At 39.7% G+C, this 20,705-nt stretch overlaps 2 protein-coding genes across 4 annotated transcripts in view; both read left to right on the top strand.

The window, feature by feature from the left end:
* The window catches only part of ARL13B (ADP ribosylation factor like GTPase 13B), a 66,862-nt gene extending 64,556 nt beyond the window's left edge, over positions 1–2,306 (top strand). For all 3 annotated transcript variants that reach the window (XM_055128644.1, XM_055128646.1, XM_055128645.1), the window contains one exon: positions 209–2,306. In XM_055128644.1, coding sequence (XP_054984619.1) covers positions 209–285 — 77 coding nt within the window. In that variant the 3' untranslated portion in view covers positions 286–2,306. The remainder of the gene's footprint in view (positions 1–208) is intronic.
* Positions 2,307–4,369: 2,063 nt separating this feature from the next.
* The window catches only part of NSUN3 (NOP2/Sun RNA methyltransferase 3), a 66,552-nt gene continuing 50,216 nt past the window's right edge, over positions 4,370–20,705 (top strand). The window contains exons 1-3 of the mRNA XM_055129447.1: positions 4,370–4,684; positions 5,448–5,557; positions 16,860–17,203. Coding sequence (XP_054985422.1) covers positions 4,673–4,684; positions 5,448–5,557; positions 16,860–17,203 — 466 coding nt within the window. The 5' untranslated portion in view covers positions 4,370–4,672. The remainder of the gene's footprint in view (positions 4,685–5,447; positions 5,558–16,859; positions 17,204–20,705) is intronic.

Raw genomic sequence — 20,705 nt, 5'->3', positions numbered from 1 at the left:
GGTAGAGATTTATTGATATGAATTTATCTTAGTGCTTTTGTTTTCAATTCGTTTTTTCTGGATTCATTTTTTTCCCCCTATGCTTTCCATCTACCATCACGTCTTGAGAGTATCTATCTTTTAAAGATCTTGGAAGAGAAACAGTATATTGTGTAAAAAACCTTTAAACTTAATAATTGTTTGGTCTTTTTGGTTAACATTTTTATAGATTTTTATGGGAAACCACTGCCTCCACTGACTGCACGGCACAAACCAAACAGCGATGCTCACGATGTGATCTCATAACCATGTGGGTGAACTTTCTGAATTTCTGCACGAAGACAGGGAATACCTTTCTCAAAGAAGAAAAGTCTGAACTTTGATGGCGGGGGCATTGATTTTGCGGGGCTAACAATTACATTGAGGCACCAAAGACCTGGCTGATCTAATAATTACCTATCCATGTTCTTCCTGTTTTCATTTTTTTGAAACAAAAAAAAGAAAGAAAAGAAAAAAGATAGTAAAATGACCAGCACATGGGATCAGCATTTAAACAACATTGCAAGATTTAGTGTTGACACTGGTTTTTACATTCCACTCCTGGGCATAGTCCTAAAGAAAACTCCTCAGTAAAAGAGCAAATGGACTCTCTACAGATTCTTTCCCATTTATTTTATATTCTTTATTTCTCATCTTAAGCAGATTTTGTTGTTGTTTTGTTTTGTTTTGCTTTGTTTTGTTTTTGGTAAGGTGCATGTGTACAAAAGGGAACTTTTAGGACTTTATAACTTAAAGTTTTAACATTTTATATTTTTCTAAGACTTTTAAAAAAGAATTTTAACAGCTGTTGTACTGACTGCACTTTTCAATAGATACTTAAAAAATTGTGTCTGGAAAATGGAACTGCTTTACTGGTCAGATGAAACAAATGAGATGTATATTAATGTTATTTGTGGTAGGCTTTACAGTTAGTCTATTCTTGAAGTGAGCATCTTAATTTGACCTGATTTAAAAATTATTGCCATTTAAGAATGAATGATCAGATCTTTAATCTACCAAATTATGTGATTTTTAGGAATTGCCCAAGAAGAGTTCAAGTGTGGTGTTGTTGTTATTGGTTTTCCTTGGTGATTATCCAAATGAAAGAGTTGAAAACCTTTTGACCTAAATGGTTTAAAAATTAAATGTTACATAAGATATTAGAAATCCCTAAACAACAGTTTTGAAAGTAATTTATTCAAAGAGATCAGTTTAGTTCTTAAAACTACCTGTTTTATTAGAAGTTAAAGTGATTCAAATTATTTAGCCTTGAAATTAAAGGTAGTTTTTAAAACTATTCTAGATTCAAAGTCTTGTGTATACAACCAGGGAATACTATGTCCTATAGTATAAGAAGAAAAATTCAAAGTTACTTTCATGAAGGAAAAATTCCAAAATAGTGACCTAATTTAAAATAATAGCACTTTTTACCCTTAAGAATAGAATCTGTATAATTATCTACATGACTTTTTTGGTAAAATTTTTAGTTGCACATTTTGAGGAATAGATTTGTGATGTTATTTAATTGAAAATGTATCAAGGCTAAACAGTATAATTCCCATAACACCTTGTTAAAACTGACCAGTAGTAACTTTTGTTGAAAATGACATATATTGGTCCCTGATACTCAAATAATAACATGATTAAATATTTCTCAGAGGGTTTAATATGGTTATTTAATTAAACAATTGACATTACATGTTTTATGCACATCTAAGACTCCTTGAACTTTCATTAATCAGTTCACTTATTCTCTAGTCAGCATCATATGCAAGTATCTAGGAATTTTGCTCATAGATGCTACTCAGCACACTGAATAAAAACTTTATATCTTCTTATTGTTTAACTTGCTAACTTAAATTTGATAGTGACTGAAATGTGAGAAAAGCAGAACAAGAAGATATGATAGATTATAATTAAAAAAACTTTTTGGCTCCTTTATAACATTTATATATATTATTTTTTTAAAGGTAAATTCATACTTTTGCTATCTTATTTTTACCTACTCTCAAAGAAAATATAATTACAATATTTTTATTCCTACTAGTGGTTATTATAGCATACTATAATTCAGCTCATGTAATAAAAATAAAAATATTTTGAAATTTAAAAATAAAGCAGAATGAATGTTTTATATATCTATTTGTATCTAAAGTATTCTAAAATATTTTAAAGGCTGTTTTGTAAATCCAGGTGAACTTAACAAGTACGTGCCTATTTTATTATTTGTTGCATTTTTATTCCTTATCATGACTATAACATTTTCAGACAATAAAAAGTTAAATTAGTATACTGCTTCTTGAATCATAATATCAATCACCTTATTCTATGTAATTTGTCTTTTGTTAATGGCCAAAAGATATAATTTAATTTTATATACAGTGGTGTTTAAAATACATATTTATATAAATATACAATATTGTATGTAATCAAGTCTAAAACACGCAAAGGAAAAACTCTAAAAAGTAACAATGTCAGTGATATTTTTTAGAGTATTCATAGTATCTTTTTCTTGAGTTTACAAACTTCTAAATTGTCCTACTTTATAATGCTGGAAGCAATTTACAGTTTTGTAAAAGGTAATTGAGTCCCATGTTTTTTGTAAGCTTAAAAGTAAATGCTCTTTCAGGTGCCAAATGGAGACAAATTATGTAAAGCTTCCTGTGAATAGCCAGGAGGCATTTACAGAACATGTCTTAGAGGGCTGGAGTGATAGTGCAGGGACTAGTGTGCTTGCCTCGCTTGCCACCAACTCTCTTCGATTCCCAGCACCACAGTCTCTTGAACATTGCTGGGTAGGGCCCAACCTCTCACCCTTGTGGGGGAGGGGGGTGTAGAAGTTAATTTAGGCCTAACTGCAGGCCCCATGGTTATTTCTCTGTATCTCGTTTGACCTATTTTTTTCTTTTTCATAAAGACACCAGTCAGGCTGAATTAGTACCTACTCTAAAAGTAGACTTTTAATATGTCCCTTTGGAAAAATGATCAATTTCTAAATAAAGTTACATTATGAGATATTAGGCTGGAGCGATAGCACAGCAGGTAGGGTGTTTGCCTTGCACGTAGCCGACCTGGGTTGGATTCCTCTAACTGGGGCTCGATTCCTGTGTCCCTCTTGGAGAGCCCCGCAAGCTACCAAGAGTATCCCACCTACATGGCAGAGCCTGGCTACCCGGGGCATATTTGATATGCCAAAAACAGTAACAACAAGTCTCACAATGGAGCCGTTACTGGTGCCCGCTTCAGCAAATCGATGAACAATAGGACGACGGTGCTACAGAGCTATGAGATATTATTAAGAAGTAAACATGTGAATGTAGAGGTCAGGTCTTGGAGTGATAGTAGAGTGGGTAGGACATTTGCCATGCATACAGCTGACCCGGGTTCAGGTAATCCCCAGCACCCCATATGGTCCTCTGAGCACTGAAGGGTGTGCCAAAAAGCAAAAAAATAAAGGTGACAAATTACAACCTGTAACAATTATGTATTTGTTCCATTGCACTACTACACTTCCATGCCTCCTAAAAAATAAGGAGTTAAAATTTAGATTAAGTTTAATACAAGCTGTATTTACTTCAGAATCCTAACAATTATCTCCTGGATTTTGCCCACACCGTGTTGGATGCCAAAAATGATGAGTGTCAGCTACTCACCCAAAGTCGAAGTCCAATATTGTCTAGATCCGGTGGCTTAAAAAAAATTTTTTTTTGATGCCTACATACACACCAGTAAACAAACTGGCAGTTCAGATCATCAGGTTAACTGTTGCTTTGTTTTCTTGCTTTGACAGCGTATTTATTAGGTTTTTCTGCCATTTTTATTAAAGAGCTAATGCTCTGTCAGATTGAATATTGTAAGAGTGCTGGTTTCTTTTTCTTTTTGCTTTCTGGGTCACACCCGGTGTTGCACAGGTGTTAATCCTGACTCATGCACTCAAGGAATTACTCCTGCCGGTTCTCAGGGGACCATATGGGATGCTGGGATTCGAACCCGGGCTGTCTGCGTACAAGGCAAATGCCCTACCTGCTGTGCTATCAATCCAGCCCCAAAAAGCTAATTTCTTTTTGATAAACTTCTATATTGTTATTTATTTTGATATATTTGATTTACTCCTGCTTCTGCTTTTCTCTTCTCTCTCTCTCTCTTTCCCACCCCATCCCCCCTTTGGGCACTGTGGTTTGCAATATTGATACTAAAAGGTTACCAAGTATATCCCTTTACCTACTTTCAACCCTCAGATTTCTTCCAGCGTGATCATTCCCAGCTATTATTGTCATACTGGTCGCTGCGGCAATTTTCAAACACACATAGAGCAAAACACTATGGTCCCCAATCTTTTACTCTTTTCCTGAACCTCAGGTGACAAGGACCAGACAGTCAGAGGCTCACTCAATTCTTCCAGAGGCCGCGCTCACCAGCAGCGGGCACACCTCCACCTTCTCCCACCGCCACGCCCCCAAGGCACGACCCGGTGCCTTTCCCTGGGATCTTGGTCGCTTGCAAGGTTTCAACCACGCCGGGAGATTTTTCTCGCGAGAGGCTGGGCCGGAAGTGGGGAAAGGCGAGTTCCGGCAGATGCCGGAAGTGGGGAGCGTGTGCTGGTTCGGCCGAGGATGTGGTGCCTGGAGTGTGCTGTAGACTTCCTGGTGGGATCATGTTGGTCCGGGTGAGGGCTGGGGTCCAGCAGTGGCCTGGGCGCCTCTGACGGAAGCGCGTTTCCCTTAGTGAAGCTGACAGGGTGGCGGCTAAGCTGGGGGGAGGGTGGGGGGAAGGGTCACTTCCCCGTTAGCTCCACGCGGGAAGGCCCGACCCTGTGGGGATTCCGGCCCCGCGCCTCTGCCGGCCGACTCGGGTTCCCCTGGCCCACGCGGGGGAGCCGAACGCCGGTTCCTCGCGCGCGGGCGCGGCCCCTGCCCGCTCCCGGGATCTGAGAGAAGTGCTGCTCGCCGAGCGCCGAAAGGATCCCCGCGAGTGAGCGGCATCTTCGTGAGCCGCGACTGCCAGCGAAGTGTCGCGGGGAAACCGGCCGGCCAGAGTGCCAAAATGCTTATTTGGGAATGATGGGGGGCTCACGTTGACGCTGTAAAGAGAGCTCTGTCTGGCACGCTTTTCCTTTTCCCTGAAGTTAGCCTCCGATTGAAATCGGTCCTTTCACTCACCTTCTTTCATTAACCTCTATATTATACTTCAGTCTTTGCATCACGTTGGAGCAATAATCCTTTGGGGAACCCCCCCTCCCCACCCCCATAAGAGTATCGTCATGCAATGCAAATGCAATTATAGTAATAGTAAGAGTGAGGAACTAGTAATTGACTCCCCCCGCCCCCCCCGTATTATTATTTTTTTTTAAAGGCTGCCGATGTTGAAGTTCAATAAATTTGTATTGGTAACCGAGTGTGTCAGCAGTTTTTTTTTTCTTATTATCTTAGCTGAATAAAAACTCTGAGAGGAAGTTTGCAAAACAGATTTGCAAAGTTGTGTTGGATCATTTTGAAAAACAATATTCCAAAGAACTTGGAGATGTCTGGAATACAGTAAGGTTAGTATAATTGATTCCTCTCTTGATGCTTTGCCACAGAATGGAAGATAGGAGCCCTTTAGGGGGGAGGGGTGCTATGCAGGTAAAATCTAAAGGAACCTAAACCTGGTTGCTCTTTCCCACTGTGACCAAAAGGACAGAACAACGGTAAGTAAGTCATATAGGAAGCTGGCAGAAAGGGGGAGGAACGACACTTGACAGTGACAGCAAAAGTTGCTATGCACTTGCCTTGGGCTTTGCTCCTTGCTTTGATCCTTGAAATAGGACTGCCTGCCACGATAGCAGCATTAATTATACTGTGAGAGAAAATTCTTAACAATTTAGAACATAGTTGACTGGTTTCTGAAATACAAAAGGTCTTTAAATCTAGTTTTGCTTTCATCTCAGCTAAAAGACATTCAGTAGTCATTTCTTCTTCCTTAAATCTCTTTCTGACTCTTGAGCACACATGCCTGCTCAAACACAAATTCTTTAAATGTGTTACACAAAACAGACATTCAGTTTGTGAATAAGTAAAAGAAAAAGGAATGGTTTGGATGTTTCATAAGTTTTACCTCTGATCAGAATGTCTCCGTGGGCTCTTTATACTGAGTTCTTAGTAAGTACTCCAGGCCTTTTGGAATATGAAGAGCAGGATTGTGGTCATGTCAATTTTGCTTGCAGTTTGTTTCCCTAGTGTGTTTATATGGGAGCAGAGTTGTGATTACAGCTTTATAAGCTCCTGTTTGGTAAGTATCATAGACCATGACGAGTCCAAACTTAATTTGATAAAATAGGCAGGAGTAACTCCTCTATTCTAACGAAGCCTGAGGGTGTCAGCAAATACATTAGAAGCCAGTTATTGACTTCATGGTGGTAAGGGTTAGAGGAAAATCAGGTGTTTCAGACTGAGATGAAGGTACAAAATTAGGGGCAAAGCCCAGTAAATTTTGCTGAGGGGGGGAGGGAAATTTCACTGCTCTTGAGTATCTAACTGGTTTAGATGGTGTATACTCATTTTTTGGTTAACTCAGTATGAATTTCTTTTACGAAGCACACCTTGAAGTATATTTTAAAACAGTAAATGTTGGCGTATAAAGATAGATAGGTCTGAAATCATTTTAGGACAGTAAGGTGCTTTAGAAACTTGCAAATCTTGTAATACGAAAATACACTTTTTTTTGCGTGTGTGTGTGTGTGTGTGTGTGTGTGTGTGTGTGTGTGTGTGTGTGTGTGTGTCAGTACCTATAATGGTGTTCCTGGGCCACATGGAAGGATCCATCCCAGGGCCTCTGATGCAATTCAGGTGGTCTGCCACTTGGTCATATCTTAGGCATTAGTGGTTTTTATTTCAAAGCAGTTTTTTTTTTCTTTTTTTTTGGGGGGGGATCACACCCGGCTATGCACAGGGTTTACTCCTGGCCCTGCGCTCAGAAATTACTCCTGGCGGTGCTTAGGGGACCATATGGGATGCTGGGAATTGAACCCAGGTTGGTTGCCTGCAAGGCAAATGCCCTACCACTGTGCTGTCACTCCAGTCCCAAAAAGCACAGTTTTGAGAATGGCTGTCTTCCTTCACAGAGAACAACCAATAGTGGCATGTAATAAAGCCAGACTTCAGAAAGGTTTTCATAGTCTAAATCACCAGTTGTTGCAGCCTTCTTGTGCCAGGCAGTCTTTTGCTTCTCATTTGTTTTACCTGAGGAAACTGCACAATATAAGGAACTTGCCCAATTGTGCCCAAACTCTTTGACTCAATAAAACTACTGCTAACCTCTATTCAATATGTCTTGTGTATCTGGGATGTCATTAGGCACACTTGGATGATTAAAAATTTTTTTTTTCAAAAAGGTATATTGTCTTCAGATTTTATAGTAATTTGAGTACTCATTGTCTAATGAGTTATTTTTCTGTTTAATGTGCTCAGGCAGATTTATAAATTATTATTTGACCCTAAACAGAATGAGCAGCGAACCTTAAATCCATTTAATTAGCTGTTCCTTCTGCTTCACCTACCCTTTTGTTAGATTTTCATGGTAATTTAAGTTTTGCATAAACATGTGCTAAAATTTGCCATAGGCCAAATAAAGACTTTCTCAGCCTTGAAAGTCTGAGCATGGAAGGTGGCACAGAGATATAAAAAAAGAAATATTTCTGGTCTTCAACAGCTTATTAGGTAAGCATAACATCATGCTTACCTAATCTGTTTGCTTCTCGAGAAAGGCAAGTGCATTTCTCACCTATGTAGAAAATAATTTTTTAAAATTTAGTTTAGTTTCTTAAGAGTGGGGAAGATTTAGCATTTATCTTTTACTTTTATACTTCTTTCCTAGTCACTTTCTAAACAGCTAAAGTTATCTTTACTCTGATTTAATGTTCTCTCTGCTTGCTGCGTTCAGGTTTTTCTTCAGGCAAGCCTATATGGTATAACACTAAACTGCCTCCCAAATGCCCTCAAACTGTACTGCTTTTCCCAATCATCAGTTTCATGTGGACAAGCGTTTTCTGACAGCAACAATTAGTATACAGCAAACGTGCTGCTGTATACTTGATCCAATTAAAGCATACTTGGTTACTTTCCTCTTTTCTCTTCTATACCTCTTTCCTCCTTTGCAATAAGACTGAGTAAACCTATATACCAAGTCTTCCTGAGTCTGCCTGGTTGGTAGCCCTTTTATACATGTTTTTACAAATCTTTAAAAGGAAATTAGTTGTGAGCTTCATGTTTTGAACTTTTCTGCACTTGCATCTCTTACCTTTATCTTTTTTTTTTTTTTCTTCCGTGCTTGAGTTAATATCCAGTGGTGCTCAGAGCTTACTCCAGCTCTGTGTTCAGGGATCACTCCTGGACGACGTGGGGCTATATGCACTATATGACATTCTGGAGAATGAACTCAGGTTGGCTTTAGGTAAGACAAGGCCCTACCCTGTGTACTTATCTCTCTGGCCCCCCCAATTCTTTAACAGAGAATTTTGTTTTTCTTTCTTTTCCTTTCTTTTGGTTTTTGTGCCACACCCTGCCATACTCAGCTTCTTGCTCAGCAACTAGAAATGACTCCTGGTGGTGTTTTTGGAAAATACAGGACCGCTGGGAATTAAAATGGGTGAGCTGTGTGCAAGACAAACTCCCTATCTGCTATACTGTTATTCTGACCTGAGAAATTTTACCTGAGAATTTTCTTATTCTTAACATTTTTATCCTCATTATTATACCGTTAGGCCTTTATCGTTTCATAGTTCTCATATTGTAACTTTCATATTCTTGTTTGCTTTCCCCATGTGCTGCCCTGCTTCGATTCTGCTAGGATTAGAGTTTTTATTGCATCTCTAAAGATACTTTGTGCTTCTGTGATTGAATATGCTGTTCCTCTGTCAGGGACGGGCTTTAACCATTTCCCTTCATATGGTGGTAAAAAAGTGTAGTTTCAAATCCCAACTTTGCATATTAGTACATGACCTAGGTAAATTATTTAACATCTCTACCTGACCACCTCATCCTTAAATAGTATATTTCCTAGTATGTAAAAAATAGTATCTATTTCCTATCATTGTTTGAAAAGATAAAATGAATTTATGGCGATTCCAGTTACTTTAGACTATTTGACATATAGTTCTAATTACTTTAGACTCTTTGACCTAATTCTTTGATTAGTGTTAACATTTTTTTTTATTCTGTTACTAGTATTAGCCAGTTCTTGCTCAATCCCTCACATATGCTTGTGGTAAAATTAGTTTGGCTTTTTGCATTCCTGTTCCATTTTATTGATATGACTTGTAATTCTTTTGAGGTTATATTATTGTTATAATTTACTAAATGTCTCTTCACTGACAAGTGAGGGTCATAACCTTTTTACCAACATGTACATATGTATATATGTATATTTGCATCTATCTATATATGCCAGCATTGTGGTAGGCACTGGTTATTCAGACAGTTTATAGTTATCTTTCCCTCAAGTATATACAAAAGAGAATTAATTGGAAATCTGTTAAATTCAGAAATTTTACATGCGCTTGGTAAGAGAATGAACAACAAAAACCACCCTTTTAAATTTGGCCTATGGAGAAGAATAATTTTTCCACACAGTTTACGTTACCAGAATCTGTGAAACAGGTAGAATGAGTATTTGGGGATAATAAGGGAACACACCTTTACACAACTTTTTACCCTTAGTCTGTGCAAATAAAGCCCTGTTGAAGGATTTCTTCTTAGCCCCTCTAGGTCAGGTCAGAAACAGTGCCAACTGTGCATCACAGTTTGTCGCTTTGTGTACTGCTTTTACGTCTGTGATTCTAGCCTTGCGTGTGTATGCACGCATATCCCTGGCAGAGGGAACTCCTGTGTAGTGTTTGGGGCTTTTTTTCCCTATCAGAAACAAACCTTCCGTGAGGACTTCTTGTCTAGATACCCTAGACAGCAAGTATGGCCATAGATTGCTCTTCTGTGAGAAACAGGGAAAGCATGTCAAGAAACGGGGGAATATCAGCTCATCGTTAGCATAGTCAAGGGCTAGGGAAAGAACAGTTCTAAAGTGTGTACTTGGGCATAGGTCTAAGAATTGTGCCCTAGTGAATTCTTTCTTAGCCAGACCTACAAAACAATTAAGTGAGTGCCCTCTAGTGGCTAACAGTAGCATTGAACTAAAACGGAGTTCTGTTATCTGTTATTTTTAAGCATCACAATTTATTTACTTCTTTCTTGTTCCTTCACTGGTAAGGTATGCTGTCAGCATTGGCTACAAAGGGATTAAGCTCATGGACTTAACACTAGTAAGTGTAATTTACTGGGAATTAGACTTTTCAGACACATTTTTACAAAATACCCAGAGTGTGTGAGGATAGAATTGCTCTGAATTTTTGACTTTGCTCTTCCTCAGCAAGTGTTTCAAGCCACTGGGCTATCTTGTGGACCCCTAAACCATTAACATTTAAATTGACGTTGTAAGATTATATCAGTTCTGCCTAGCAAGTTCTGCGCAAAATATATTTCTTTGAGCCAAACCCTTGGGTGCTCAGGGGTCAGTCTTGGTATGCTGGGGTCTATGCTGTGCTGGGACCAAACCTGGGCGTCCACATGCAAAGCGTGCCCTTTGAGCTGTCTCTCCAGAGAAAAGGATTTGTATCCTCATAATTCAGATAGGATGGTAGAGAAGAAATAGTGGGAGAAGAGATTAAAACAGAAAAGTTGGTTGAAAATTATAAATCAGAAACATTGTATAAATAATACACAGTTTTTCAAGGTGCATATGACACATTCAAGTCACAGAAATTCACTTAGAAATTCTCCACTTTTATGTATGTGTTCTAGAAAATTAACTCTGCTCTGTTATGTGCCTAAGCAGGCATGAACTCTCCTGTATAGCTCTCTATAATTTGTCCTTCCGCACTCTATATAAATAGGTCCATTTTCACTCTCCTGACTTCCATCCTGCGTTCCAAAACTTCCAGATGCAAGGCACTGATGGTCATTGTAAGGGTGAAAGTAAATCATTGCCTACTAATTCTTTGACAGATCAGATGGTTTCTGAGCTTTGCTTTCAATTAAAAGAACTCTAGTGGAATTGTCAATGTACAGATAAAATATTTTGGTTAGATTACTAAGGGATTTGGGACTATAACTCTATTTCCAATAAATGGGAGACATTGATAGAAAAATATTTAATTTTCCTGCATTTAAATGAATACTTTTTCTAGCACTTACAAAAAGAAAGAAACACAAAATAGGAATGAAATTGGTACTGGACTTTGGTTCTTTGTAGATCTGTTATGAGTATGAGAGCAAAAGCTTGTATCAACTTGATTTAAAAAAAATTATTTTTGATTTTTGAGTCACACTGAGTAGTACCCAGGGCTTACTCCTGGCTCTGTGCTCAGGGACCACTCTTGGTGGTGAAGTGGGAAACTTATGTGGTGTTGGGGGGTCAAACCAGGTCAGCTGCATGCAAGGAAGGTGACCTACCCACTTTACCATCTCTCTGGCTCATCAAAACTGTCAAGTTTTCCTCTTATGTTTAATAGTTACCAAATGTGTAAGTTTGGTCAGTTTTATGCTAATATATTAATAACAATTAAAATTTTATTACTTTAGTACTTGTGATTGAAGGCTACAGTGAAAACTATGTGAGAGAAGTATAGCATTATACTGTCACTGTCACTGTTATCCTGTTGCTCATAGATTTGTTCGAGCAGGCACCAGTAATGTCTCTCATTGTGAGACTTGCTACTGTTTTTGGCATATCAAATACGCCACGGGTAGCTTGCCAGGCTCTGCCTTGCGGGCTCGATACTCTTGGTAGCTTGCCAGGCTCTCTGAGAAGGGCGGAGGAATCGAACACGGGTCGGCCGCGTGAAAGGTGAATGCTCTACCACTGTGCTATCGCTCCAGCCCAGCATTGTACTAAAGATGTCAAAACAAAATATACTGAGGAAGTAGAATGCAAATTAGAAACATGTCAAGCAAAGAGTGATAAAATGCATTTCTGTTCAAGAAAACTGCATTTTGCTTGTGTTGGGGGCCTGGGAATCCAACCCAGCGCCTCACGAATATAAGATATGTTCAACCAGGCTGACCCACATCCCAGCCTGGCTCATGAATATTTAAATGGAAAATAGTGGTTATCAAGTCACTGTGGTATTTAGGTTACACTGGGTACACTTTAAAAAGTGATGTAATTTATACCTCAGAATGTCCATTTTTACAGTATGCTGGGAATTACATTTTTAAACAAGTGAAGATTTTCATGTCAACTTAGAATAGCACTTTTTTTTTCCCTTCTCAATGTTGTATTAGCAAAACATTGACTTGGTCACTGAGCTTGTAGGCGTCAGTTTAATTGGCTGCTGGTACATTTGATCATCTAATCTCAGAGACCAGTAAAAGTAACACATTTAGACTTCGTGTGACTCCCTGGAGGTGGTATGAAATAAAACAGCCGGCTTCTTGTGTCTTCCACTGTGCACTTCCTCTGCCATCTGTTAGGCTTCTTCCCCATGTTTTTTTTTTTTTCCTGGGGGGTGGAGGGGAGTTCAGCCATATCCAAAATTGCTTAGGGGTTACTCCTGGCTCTGCACTCAGGAATCACTCCTGGCAGTGCTTGGAAGACCATATGGGATGCCAGGGATCTAACCCAGGTTGACCTTGTGCAAGGCCAGTGCCCTATAGCTGTACTATCTTGCTGGCCTTCTATATTTTATAGGGCCTTTTTAAATGATCTTTTTGGTGTGGGCCCAAAGGTTTGGTTTTTCAGCTCAGTGATACTCAGTGATACTCAGGGGGCAGTTATACCCAGTGATACTCTCCCCACATGGGAGAGCCTTGCAAGGTCCCCATGGTGTATTAATATGCCAAAACCAGTAACAAGCTGGGTCTCAGTCCCCTGATCCTGAAAGAGCTTTCAATGCAGCATCGTTGGGAAGGACGAGTAGAGAGAGGCTTCTAAAATCAGGACTAGGACGAATGGAGACGTTACTGAGACCACTCAAGAAATTCGACGATCAATGGGATGATGATGATGATGATGATGATGATGATGATGATGATGATGATGATACTCAGGGATCATGGGTTCTAGGGATTGAAGTCAGTGACTCACACATGTTAGGTTTGTGCTGTACCACCTGTATTACCTCCACACCAGGGTCCTTCTAATTCTCCAAATATACCATCCTTTAAACACGGAGATTATCATGCTAAGTGAAATGAGTCAGAAAGAGAGGGACAGAGAGGGACTACACTCATTTGTGGAGTGTAGGGTAGCATCACATGAGGCTGACACCTAAGGACAGTAGATACAAGGGCCAGGGGGATTGCCCCATAGCTGGAAGACTGCTTCATGAGCAGAGGGGAGAAGGCAGATGGAATAGAGAAGGGATCACTAAGAAAATGATGGCTGGAGGAACCAGTTGGGATGGGAGATGCATGCCGAAAGTAGATAATGGACCAAACATGATGACCTCTCAGTGTCTGTGTTGCAAGCCATAATGCCCAAAAGTAGAGAGTATGGGGAATATTGTCTGCCTTAGAGGCAGGGGGAGGGTGGGATATTGGTGGTGAGAAATGTGCACTGGTGGAAGCATGGGTGTTTGATCATTGTGAGATTGTAACCCAAACATGAAAGCATGTAACTATCTCACAGAGATTCAATAAAATTAAAATAATTAAAAAACAAAACAAATATACCATCCTTTTCCATTTTGCCCCAAACTTATTTCCTCTTTGTCTCAAAATTTAACACACTGGGTAAGTAAGAAAACAATAAATTAAAACACCCAATGGTGCTTCTACACTAACGATTCTTTCCAATAAAAAGGTTAAAGGAAATATGCAAGATTAACCTTCATTAAGAGATGTGAAAGTAAATTATTATTTGGATAAACATTGTGGTCAAGGTTGGGAGGACTAAATATAAAAGAAGTTTTATCCTTAGATTTATTGCTTTTAATTTAATCCCTGTAAAGTTGCCATCTGTGTACATAAACATTTTCGAAATCATTTGAAATTATTTAAAATAAAAAGCACTTAAAGTGGCAATAGAAATAATGGCGAAAAATATAAACCAATTAATAATACATATTTTTTGTCACCTGCCTAGAGGTTGTCACATGTAAGACAAATCCAAGTCAGTCTAGTCTCTATTAATTAATTATATTTCTGATCATCCTTATTCTGTTACCACATGACTCAAAATGCTGGCGAGGTTTTTATGTGGTTTGGAAGGTAAGTTGAGGATGGACTGAGATAAGATTTTTAACAGAGGCATTCATGAATTTTCCTTTAGGGACCAGTGGGAAATATTGGCTCCTGAAATGTGGTCCTAGAACTCACTAACACCAAGAAATAAACTTGCATAATCTCAGGCTGTACATCAGCCCTACTGAATCAGAGACTGCACGTATTTAAAGAGATTGTCATCCTCCAAAGCAGTGAAACAGAATCACTGGCGCCTATGACACATCATCAGAGTAAAAGGCAGTGAAAGGAGAAAGCAGCTTCACATATTAGTTCCCAGTTGAAATTCACAGAGCACACTTCAAGTTGCAGGTGTTCCATTTCAATCCAGCCTTTTCTCACAGAGGCAACTCCAGGGTGAGTAGCAGCTGGAATTTATTTAATTGACCATGGTTAATGAGGCTTTCAAATAACTCAGCTAGAAAGGTCAGCTAGTAAATAAATTAAATATTTCCTGCTGCATCATCTGTCAGTTGACATGAGCTTCTGATTGTTAAGAAATCTGTTGAACTGAAAGGAAAACCAGGAAAATAACTGTTAGCTAGGGGAAGCTTGCATTATCACTCCGTAAGTAAGTAATTTTTAAACTATTCTTGGTTTTGTATCATCTGAGACCCTGATTGCTGCATTAATCCTGTAACTGGAGTTTATTGTAGTTAGCTTCCCATAGTTTTATTTTCATGAAAGGAAATTTTTAACACTGAATCTTCTATTTATTCTCTCTTTTGTGGACAAGTATGGGGAACTGTTGGCTTACTGCTAATGTTACAAAGAAACAATTCACACCTCTTATGACCACCCCCAAAATCCAGTGCCGAAATGTCATCCTCGTCCATTGGATCCCCTTTATTCTTTCAATACTCTAATTCCCTTCCATCTTTGAAAACAGTTTTATAGTCAAGAGTCCTGGTTTTGCTATTGTTTCGCTTTTTTTTTTACAGCCCACATCTGAGTAAACTCACCAAATCTTTCTTTCCTGAGTTGTTACTCTTAGCATGACTTCTTCCAGTTCTGTCCATGTTGATGCATAAAGAGCAAGATTAATAATTTCTTACATATTCTTTGTATATGTATGCCACATCATTTTCTACTCATCTGTCATTGACTGATTGAATTGTTGCCTTAGCTTTAAATACCCTTTGATGGTAATATTTTTCATCTCTGGTTTGAAATTTTGACTCTTAACAAAAAGCAACTTTGTGCGGAAATACATACTGAGTTGATTATGATTAATTTTGAGGTTTGTTAAGTGGAGGCTTTTTTTTTTTCTTGCATACTATACTCTTCAGTTCTGTTACTTCTGATTGTAGTTTTGTGGTTTCTGCTTTCATATGTCCTTGTGCTTTATTTACTACCTGTGCCACTGTTACTTTGAGTTTATTAAACATTCTCAACCACAGCGTCTCTAAAGTCATTATCTGAGAAATTACATGGCTGGCTCATCCTTGGGGAGCCTTCTGTGCTATTATTTTCACTCACTGAACTTGGTACGCTTCTATAATTGGCTTCCCTGCTTTATCTGCTGTGCTCTGAGGGTGAATCTTTGTAGTTATTGCTTGGGAGCTCTCTGAAGAATTAGGTTGTGTTGCTCTTTTCCTTCGCCACCTGACTTTTTTGTTGCTTCTGGTTTGTGATTTTGAGACTGTGTGCATTATAGGACTACCTTCAATGCCATCTTGACCGTGCCTCCCCCCGGGCTGTGAATTAAAGCCCTGGGATTTCTTACCACCGTCACTGCCACATTATGGCTTTTTTTGTGGGGAGTGAATGGGACTAAAAACAAGATGTTACACACTGGGATTGGCAAACAGAGCCTCCCCTCTCTGAGTCTTGTTCACTGCTGGAGTTATGAGTGTGTGCAGTGTGAGGTGTGATGAGTGGAATTGTAAGGGTATAAGCAGCAACAAGCAGAATTATGGGTGTGGGATGTGGGCTTTGGTGCAGGCCTGCAGAGACATCAGAGGTTTAGCATGGAGGCTCGAACCCAGGTGGAGGGAAAGGGGATCTGTTTCCGGTTCCTAAAAGGCCGGCGGTGGTGAGGGTATCAACTAGGAGGACTTCGCCTTCACCTGGAAAATGTACAAGCAAGTAGAGTGTCCAAGGTGTGGATGTGGATGTTCAGAGATGTCCTCAAGCTATATCTATCTTTATCTATCTATCTATCTATCTATCTATCTATCTATCTATCTATCTATCTATCTATCTATCTATCTATCTATCTATCGGCAAGCTGTTTTGCCACAGGCACTTAGGCAGAAGCAAGCCAGGCTGACCCTTTCCTGTAGAATTAAAGGTCGTAGAACTTGGTAATCAAGACAAATGCAATTTCAGTAGGCAAAATTCAATCGAAATGAAAAAAAAGCGGTAACAAAAAAAAAAGTCAAAGTTTTAAATAATGACACTCTGACCTGAGCAAAATGGAGCCTGAGACAAAAGGAATAGTCAGTTGTACTGATCCTGGTTCTGACTGGCTCTGAAAATCACAGGTAAGTATTGTGTAAAACTAGGACCTCTTCACTTGGCTGGTAATCTAAAATTGTATTGGTTTGTGTACTATTAATGCTGCTTTTCTTTTTTTCATTTTTTCATTTCTAGGGATATACTAACATCTCCATCATGTTGGCAATATGCTGTTCTCCTCAACCGGTTCAATTATTCCTGTGACTTGGAAACACATCTACGTTTGCAGGGCTATCATGCCCTCTTCCGTGGCTCCTTACCCTACTATCCCGAATCAGTGAAGTGTTACCTTAGCAGAACTCCTGACCGCATGCCCTCAGAGAGACACCGGGCGGGACAACTCAAGAGATACTATCTCCTGAATGCTGCCTCTCTTCTCCCAGTACTGGCCCTGGAGCTAAGAGATGGGGAGAAGGTTCTGGATATGTGTGCTGCTCCTGGAGGCAAATCCATAGGTCTGCTGCAGTGTGCTGATCCAGGTACTGTGCTCTCGCTTTGGTAATCCACAGTGGTAGGTTACAAAATACTTTTTTCTCTGGGGAAAATGTGCAATTGTGCTTGTCAACTTTGAAAGCCTAAAAACTAGAATGTATGGAGAAGAATGGAAATTTCAGCTGAGGAAATCAGTGTAATGAACACCTTATTTAAGTTACCAAATGACTCCTATAAGTAAAAAAAAACAAAACAAATTGGGGAACAAAATTAAGATACCTCGTGAACACAGATCTACCAGGTAGTATGAATTCTAATATGAACGCCAGTGACAAAGATTTTTTTTTTTTTTTTTTGCTTTTTTTTTGGGTCACACCTGGCAACGCACAGGGGTTACTCCTGGCTCTGCACTCAGGAATTACCCCTGGCTGTGCTCAGGGGACCATATGGGATACTGGGATTTGAACCCGGGTCGGCCGCGTGTAAGGCAAACGCCCTACCCGCTGTGCTATCTCTCCAGCCCCAAAGATTTTTTATTGTATGCTTAACTTTTATTCTTGAGCTCTTATTGATATCACTGCCAGTTTTGTTGTAACAAGAAACATACATTTAGCATCACTTTTTATTTCTTTTTTGGTCACACCCAGCATTGCTCAGGGGTTACTCCTGGCTCTGCACTCAGGAATTACTCCTGGCAGTGCTACAGGGACCATATGGGATGCTGGGGATCGAACCCAGGTCAGGCCCTGTGCAAGGCAAATGCTCTACCCGCTGTACTATGATTCCAGCCCCTGCATCATATTTTTTATATCATCTGATTGTGAACTTTTAATACAGTTCTGTCCAACACTCGCCAATTATACCTAGAAGTTTAAGTTTTTGATAAGCTATTTAATAAGGAGTATAAACGTGTAAAATTGTTGTCATTATAATCATGTGTGTAAAGTATAATTTTAACATGTGGTGTGACGATCATACTGGGTCGACTGCATGCAAGTTGTTATGTTTTAACCCCTGCAAAAATCTCTGCCCCACAAACTAAAGATTGCCCTAAAGATTGCCTAATTGCATTCTTATTTTCTGGAAAGTTTTCTAAATTATCTATTTTACATTCATAGTACATTTCAATTAAGACTGCCCCATTTCAAGTGTTTATGCGGGAAGTAAGTTGAGTATGGGATACTGTAGTCTTGAGTATGGGATACAGTAAGGATTCAAAAATTATTTTGAAGTGACATTACTATGATATAGTAGTATGAAAATGATGCGATGAATGTTATTTATATTTAATTTTTGCTTTTGGGCTACACCTAGTGACTTTGTGTGCAGTGATCACTTCTGGAGGGGCTCAGGCGAGCATATGGGGTGCCAGGGATCGGATCCGGATCAACCATGTGCAGGACAAGCACCTTACCTACTGTACTGTCTCTCTGGCCCAATTTATATTTTTAGAAAAATTTTAAAATATATGAATCAACATTCATTATACTTTTTCTTTCCTAATAGAGGATGAAACTTTTTTTGCTACTTTAAATTCCCCTAGGTGATGATTTCTGTTGGGTAGAGGAGAGAGTGCTCAGCATCAGTTTAGTCTGGATTTCTTTGGTTTGTTTTGGTGGTTTTGTTTTCATAAATGCAAATGTCTTCATTCAAATACATTAGGCTATAGTTTCCCAAATATATTTGGTTTAGTTCCCCTTTACAGAAAAAAAAAATTACTCGGTGTCCCCCTGGAAATCTACCTTCTTTAAGGGAACAAATAGAAAGTGTCCCCCAGTGGCACCTGAGGCAGCTCGGCACACTTTTTTTCCCCCAGCACCCCACAGGGGTGATATTGCTCGCTTCAGGGAACAATGGCTTAATAAAGGGCTGGGAATTGTGCTATAAGTGTTTCAATAGTTTTCGCAGATCCAACTTACAGCACGAGATCACATAGATGTTTCCCATCAGTTGCTATTTTTAAAACCTACTGGACGAGCAATCTCCTGTTGTTGTTGTTGTTGTTGTGGTTGTTTTAAATTCTGTTAAGTCGAAGGATTGAAAACATCTCAATTCCAGAAGCCAGTGTTGCCTAGCTGTTAGAACCAATACCTTTCTCAGCAAGGACCCTGCTGTGTGGAACAGCCCATTTTCTGACTGAGGGTTGCACACACACCTGGTGGTGGGGCTTGAGCATTTTTCAGCTGTGGTGCTTCTTGGTGGTGGAAGGGTCACACATCCGGGGTGGTGTCATACTGCTGTCCCACTGGTGCCAGGCTGCGGCCCTCATGGGGTTTGTATTCCTTTAGTAGTGGTGCTTGCATATGCTCACTGACAGGGGGCGCCCTTCGATGAGACACACTGGTTTTGGTGCTTTATCTGTTTGGGGTGGGGTGGGAGGGTGTCACTGCACCACTCTTATGCATGCTTGCCGGAGGTTATACTTCCTGACAGTGAAGTTTACACAGCCTATTAAGGTTATGGTGCTCCTGTGGCCGCACCCTACTTCCACTTTTTTTTTTTTTTTTTTGCTTTTTGGGCCACACCCGGCAATGCACAGGGGTTACTCCTGGCTCTGCACTCAGGAATTACCCCTGGTAATTACCTGGGAATTACCCCTGGTGCTCAGGGGACCATATGGGATGCTGGGAATTGAACCCGGGTCGCCGCGTGCAAGGCAAACGTCCTACCCGCTGATCCTTCCACTTTTTTTTCCACACACACACTTGACTGTGGTACAGCTGGACATCACTTGTGTCTTGAGGGCACACAGACTGCATGCCACTCAAGTTCCAACAGCGGAGCAGTGGAGATAGCAGTTACCCTTGTCGTTCAGGGGGATTTGTACTCCAGCCATGTGCTTGCAAGACAGGTGCTCTAAGGCCCTGTGTTAATTTTCCAGGCCCAATGTTGAGGTTTCTGCAACTCAGGACAATTTGTTGAATAAGATTTTGGCCAAGGGGCTGGAGCAATAGTATAGTGGGTAGGTCAGTTGCCTCGAAAGCAGCCAATCTGAGTTCATCCCCAGTGCCTCAGGTGCCCACCCGAGCCCACCAGGAGTGATTTCTTAGTGTAGAGCCAGGAGTAAGCCCTGAACATCACCAGATACAGCCCCCAAATCAAAGAAACAAAAACAGAATTTCTGACTGGGTGGGAAGTTTTCCCCTCTTTCCTAAATTTAGTGAAAGGCTGTCTTGAAAGGAGATATTTTCTTTGTTTTTAAAATGAGTTCTGGGTTGCAAAAGATGATTTAGTTTCTGTCTTTGTCCACATATCAAACAAAAACCCACATAGCTCCTAGGAAAGGAGATTCCTTGACAAAAGATGTTCTCCTGTAGGGAGTTGATGGTCTAAAAATTGAATTTTGAAACTATTCAAACCTGCCTATCCATTTGAAAGTAGGTAGATATTCCCAAGGCCAGTTTAGAGACTGCTGACTTTTTTCTTTCTTTGAGAGCATTTCTTTTGAAATAGATTACAAAAAGAAATTATGAGAACTGTGAATGAATCTAGTTGAAATAGGCATTATTAAAAAAAACATACTGTATATTTTTAGAGTTGTCACTAAAA

This window comes from Sorex araneus, chromosome 2, assembly GCF_027595985.1.
Source record: "Sorex araneus isolate mSorAra2 chromosome 2, mSorAra2.pri, whole genome shotgun sequence".
Taxonomy (NCBI): domain Eukaryota; kingdom Metazoa; phylum Chordata; class Mammalia; order Eulipotyphla; family Soricidae; genus Sorex; species Sorex araneus.
This window is presented reverse-complemented; position numbering and strand designations above follow the sequence as displayed.